The following is a 4,855-nucleotide window of genomic DNA, read 5'->3' as shown; positions in this document are numbered from 1 at the left end:
TATAGGCACTTTGAGTGCTCTGACAGAGTAGAAAAGTGCTATATAAGAACTAGTCCATTTACCATTTATCTATCGCTGTCATTGATCAAAAGTGAACTACTCATAGACCCATGTCGTTTTCACTGTTTCACCAAGTTTTCCTCAGCCCATCATAAATATTTACCTCATATCATAATTTCTTTATTCAGTGTTAGATGATCTTGTTCTCAGTCTATCGTATTATAGCATCCCTCAACCAACACACAGGAAACAAAAAAGAATGAAAAAAAGTGCAGTAATAAGGTACAAGGTACCAGTTCACAGATACTTTTTTATCTTATAAAGTTTATATACTTGTGAGAATAGCTTTTTGTTTGTTTGTTTGTTTGTTTGTTTGTTTTTATCAAAAGTATGTAAGTACATTCTACTGAAAGTGTCTCTTCTCATATTGTATTCACAATCAAAATAATACTTCATCTATGACAAATATAAATCACTATTTTGATCTTATTCAACAGCGCTCTTATATTCAGTGCCATAAATTCTGGTCAGTAAACTCTTACTTACTACATCACACTGCAGGCCACATTCAACAGGATTGGAAATTGTTACCTTATTAAAAAATGTCACTCAACATTGATTTTTCATTGTAAGATGCTTTAAAGTGAGTGAGAGACTGAGGAGCTGAAAGGAAGTTTGATCTGCGGGTGTGTCAGCCATGCAGCCATGATTCTGTTTCAGCAACACAGTGAAAGCCAATCTGAATATTTCTTTCAGCAGAAAACTGCAAAAGTTAAGAATTCCTAAAGTTCACCTTCATTTTATTCATTAATTAATAATTTAAACAAAGCTTAAAAATATTTTTTCCTCTGTTTGTTCTTGATACAGTAGAAAGCAATTTCACATTTCCAGACTGGATGTATCAATTTACTGATTTTAAATCTTAGTGTTGCAGGTTTAATCATATTTCTATAGTATGTTTGCCTCACTGATGTCATACTTGAATATCTGCAGAGTGATGATAAGTTTAACAGCATTTCTAAACCAGGGATAAAACAAACTATAGATCAAAGGGTTTAGACAAGAGTTAAAATAAAAAATCATCACCACAAAAGATGCAGATGGATCATTGGCCACATTTTCATTATCCAGAGAGTAGCAGTAATATGGACAGTAACTTGCCAGAAACACAACTACAAGAACCCCAAGAGTCCTGGCTGCTTTCAGCTCAGATCTGTTTGTTTGATTCAGTGAACGCTGAAGTGTGACAGCTGTAACATGAGAGCGCATGGCACGAGCCTGAGACACAGCCACCACAAACACTCTCATATACAGAACTATGATGACAGAAACTGGAACAATAAAAGTCAGAACAAGCTCAACAATCCCAGCAATATCATTGATAACAAAGACACACTCTCCATAGCAGGAATTATACCTGCCTGGTTCAATCAGGATGTCTTTCATATAAAGACTGCTGTAGACAGTTGAATAAAACCAACACAGACAAACACTGATTTTTACTCTCCCCACAGTGATTCTGGTGGGGTAATGCAGAGGGTCACAAATAGCCACATAGCGGTCAGCTGATATGAGAACTATGTTCCCTATTAAAGCACAGGTAATGTTGCCAGTCAGATAAACATAAACAGAACACATGAGATTACCAAGAAACCAACAGGCCGTATTTCTAATAATTTCTAATGGCATCACCAGGAGACCCACGAGAAAGTCTGAGACAGCCAGAGAGAGAAGGAGGATGTTACTGGGTGTGTGGAGCTGCCTGCAGGGAGACAAAAAAGAAAGTAATACACATTAATAAAATCAGAATATCCATCCATCCATCCATCCATCCGTGTTCTTCCGCTTATCAAATTGTTAGAATGTCTTCAGTGAAAATCCTGTTACTAAAAGTCTTCCATTAGTAAGGCATGATTCATTAACTCTTTAGTCATGTTAAAATACACCAAGAATGTGTCACATTCACTTCATTCATTCATCCTTAAATCAAATGACATAAATGACAAAATGACATCTCTGCCTGAAGTGGGAGACTGAGATGATGACCAGCAGGTTGAGAGCAGCAGTGATCAGAGAGATGAAAAACAGCACAATGTTCAGGAGCACAGCTTTGGACCACTGAAGTGTTGGCTTCCTGCAGGAACTGTTGAGGAGTTGTGGAAAACAGAGCTCGGCTCGTTTCTGTATCTCCATCATCAGGCAGCTGCAGCTCCTGCAGCTCTGATCAGAACTCCTGGTCACAGAGTGGATTTATTCCCCCCGCCCAACAAAATGATGTCCCTCCTCTTTCTCTCTACAAAACCCCTTCACTGTTCACACTCATACGAGTCCGTCCAGGCACATTTTACAACCCATGCCTGTAATTTCCCCATTGTGGGATCAATAAAGTATCATCATGCCTATGTTTTAAAATAAAATTAAGTGACTTCTAACAGTTGTACATGAAAGGGTGTGTGAGTAACATGTTTGGTTTTCTATGGCAAATCCTGAAGAAACACGTAAAAATGGATTTTCTCAGATTTCTGGAAGTCTATGGGGACTTAATGTATTAGATGAACCCAGAAAAATTGAGGGGGCTACTGTGGGGCTGACTCAAATTCCCCTCCTGAGCTAACAGTTCTGATAAGACGTGGAGTTCATCAGCAGCTAGGCCAAGATCACAAGAAGATAGGACAGGGGGGGCGTAGGGCATCTGTTTACAAATATCCAGGAGAAAACTGAGATAAGTTGTGGTCCAAGGCCACCAGGGAGCCAAATTCCTGAATTTTCAGTACAGGCTGCACTGATTAATTTGTTGACAGCCTTTAGTCTTTCTGGCCCCTTTCAGTGGTGAAGCCAATCCAATCATCCAAATCCTCCTGGTTCAATCCTTTGCCAAGCAGAAACAGGTACCTCTCCAAGATCTAATCCCTTCAAATCAGCTTCAGATATACTGATACTTATTCATCTATGCACCTTAGTATTTTGCCCATAGATACTTTGGCATGCCAACTGGAACAGCCTGGGATTGAACCAACAACCTTCTGATTAATAGGCAGCCTGCTGTACTACTGGAGCTACAGCAACCCACTCATATGCCTGACATGACACACAAAGCCACATGTAGGAGCACTCATTTTGGAAATGCTCATATAGGGGGTTTTGACTCACATGACCTATATCTTGACAACGATTGCTATCCGCCAAGTTGGTGTCCCTCAACACATAAACATATACAATCACCTTAGTTCCCACTGAGAAATGTGAGATGGTTCATTGCATTGTTTTCAGCAAAAGTGGAAGCAAAAGTGGCCATGATAAAGGTACAGGATTTTATCGCATTCCAGCCATGATTACTAATCAAAGAAAATTCACTGAGGAATTATCAAGAGATCGGAGAAATTAAATTCTAAGTATGTTTTTACCAGTGAACAATTGTGTAGCAAGCACTTTGTCTCTGGAAGGCCAGCTGTTAGTTGGGACAAGTACAATATTGACTGGAGGCCTACTGTAAAATTAAGAAACAGTTCATCAAGGTGGACCAAAAGGCTGCAGAGGACAGAGCAGAAAGCCCGAGATCACCCACTAAACTTTTTTTGAAAGACGTGAACTTGAAGCGGCACCAAAGCTCTGAAAACTTAATGAAAGTGGCCCTTGTGTGGAAGATATTAACATCAGTCATCCAAGCACTTCAGAGGTGAAATAAAATTCAGATAAACACAGCAACGAAAGTGAGGCTGAAGAGTTGACAGTGAAGACAACCATCCAGAAGCCACAGACGCCAAGTATATAACTGAATTTGGGAAATTTTGTGAAGCTGAGAGCCAAATGATGGAATTTGATTATATGTTTTGCACCAACAAATACCAAGGTCCAAGTAGAGGTTTTTTTTATTTGGATGACAAAGTACACTTCTACACTGACTGGACTTCCCTCAATTGAAGTGCTGATGATTGTGCTTGAACATATTTCCCCTCAAAACCTGGATGTTGTTTAATCTACTCAAGCTAATCAGTAACAAAACAGAGCTCTTGGTTGTGTCCCCCAAAGCCCTATTCTGGAGGTTTGGAGATCTACTCTTTGACATGGTTCCTCCATCTCACCATCACCAGAAGTTCGCAACCTGGGTGTCACCCTAGACCCCACACTTTCATTCCAAACTCTTAGCAAATCTTTCACCAAAGCAGCCGTTTTTGTGTGTCACTCTCCACTGTATCAAGATTATTCATATACTGGATAATTGTTATGGAGTGCAGACTGACCCCTTTTATTGACTGGCCTAGCAGAGAGGAACTGTCATAATACTTCATGTATGCATATGGTAGAAAAACTACAGTGGTAACTGACTGTTGAGATTTTTATTCAGAGACCCTGGAACCTGTTGGCTAGGGCTCAGACATTTTCAAGTTGCAAGCATCATAACACCATCAAGGTTCTCGCTGGAATAACACCACAGGGAACTGTGTCATATATTTCAGAGACCTGAGGAGGGCACACCTCAGATAAATTCATTACTGAAAACTGGGTACTGTTGTAGGGGTAAGGGATATACATGAGGATGAAATTCTTTGTAAGCACACTCCTTGTTTGTGCATGAGATTCTGGGTTCATCAGTTTTCTCTCTACAAAAGCAGATGTCCGCTAGCTTTACTGGAACTGTACAGTACATTTGCATATATACCAGCATCCCAAAATCTCAGGCAGAACACATATTCTCCCAAATGCCTGTAATTTGAGCAATACAAGTCCCCAGTGTTGCACATCAGGTATGTGCAGCGTTGTTATCTTTGTATTTCCCATCTTGGCAACAGAAAACAGTGAACACAGTGAACAACTGCTCTTGGACTTTATAATAATAACTGTGCATTGTCTTAAG

General features: G+C 39.7%; 1 protein-coding gene across 1 annotated transcript; it reads right to left on the bottom strand.

Annotated features, from left to right (window-relative positions):
• Nucleotides 1–948: 948 nt before the first annotated feature.
• Nucleotides 949–2,196, bottom strand: LOC115801247 (trace amine-associated receptor 13c-like). The gene is made up of 2 exons (XM_030759010.1): nt 2,021–2,196; nt 949–1,762 (listed from the first exon to the last, which is right to left on the bottom strand). The coding sequence occupies exons 1-2, from the start codon at nt 2,194–2,196 to the stop codon at nt 949–951; spliced, it is 990 nt and encodes a 329-aa protein (XP_030614870.1).
• Between the last annotated feature and the right edge of the window lie 2,659 nt (nt 2,197–4,855).

This window comes from Archocentrus centrarchus, chromosome 21, assembly GCF_007364275.1.
Source record: "Archocentrus centrarchus isolate MPI-CPG fArcCen1 chromosome 21, fArcCen1, whole genome shotgun sequence".
NCBI lineage: Eukaryota > Metazoa > Chordata > Actinopteri > Cichliformes > Cichlidae > Archocentrus > Archocentrus centrarchus.
This window is presented reverse-complemented; position numbering and strand designations above follow the sequence as displayed.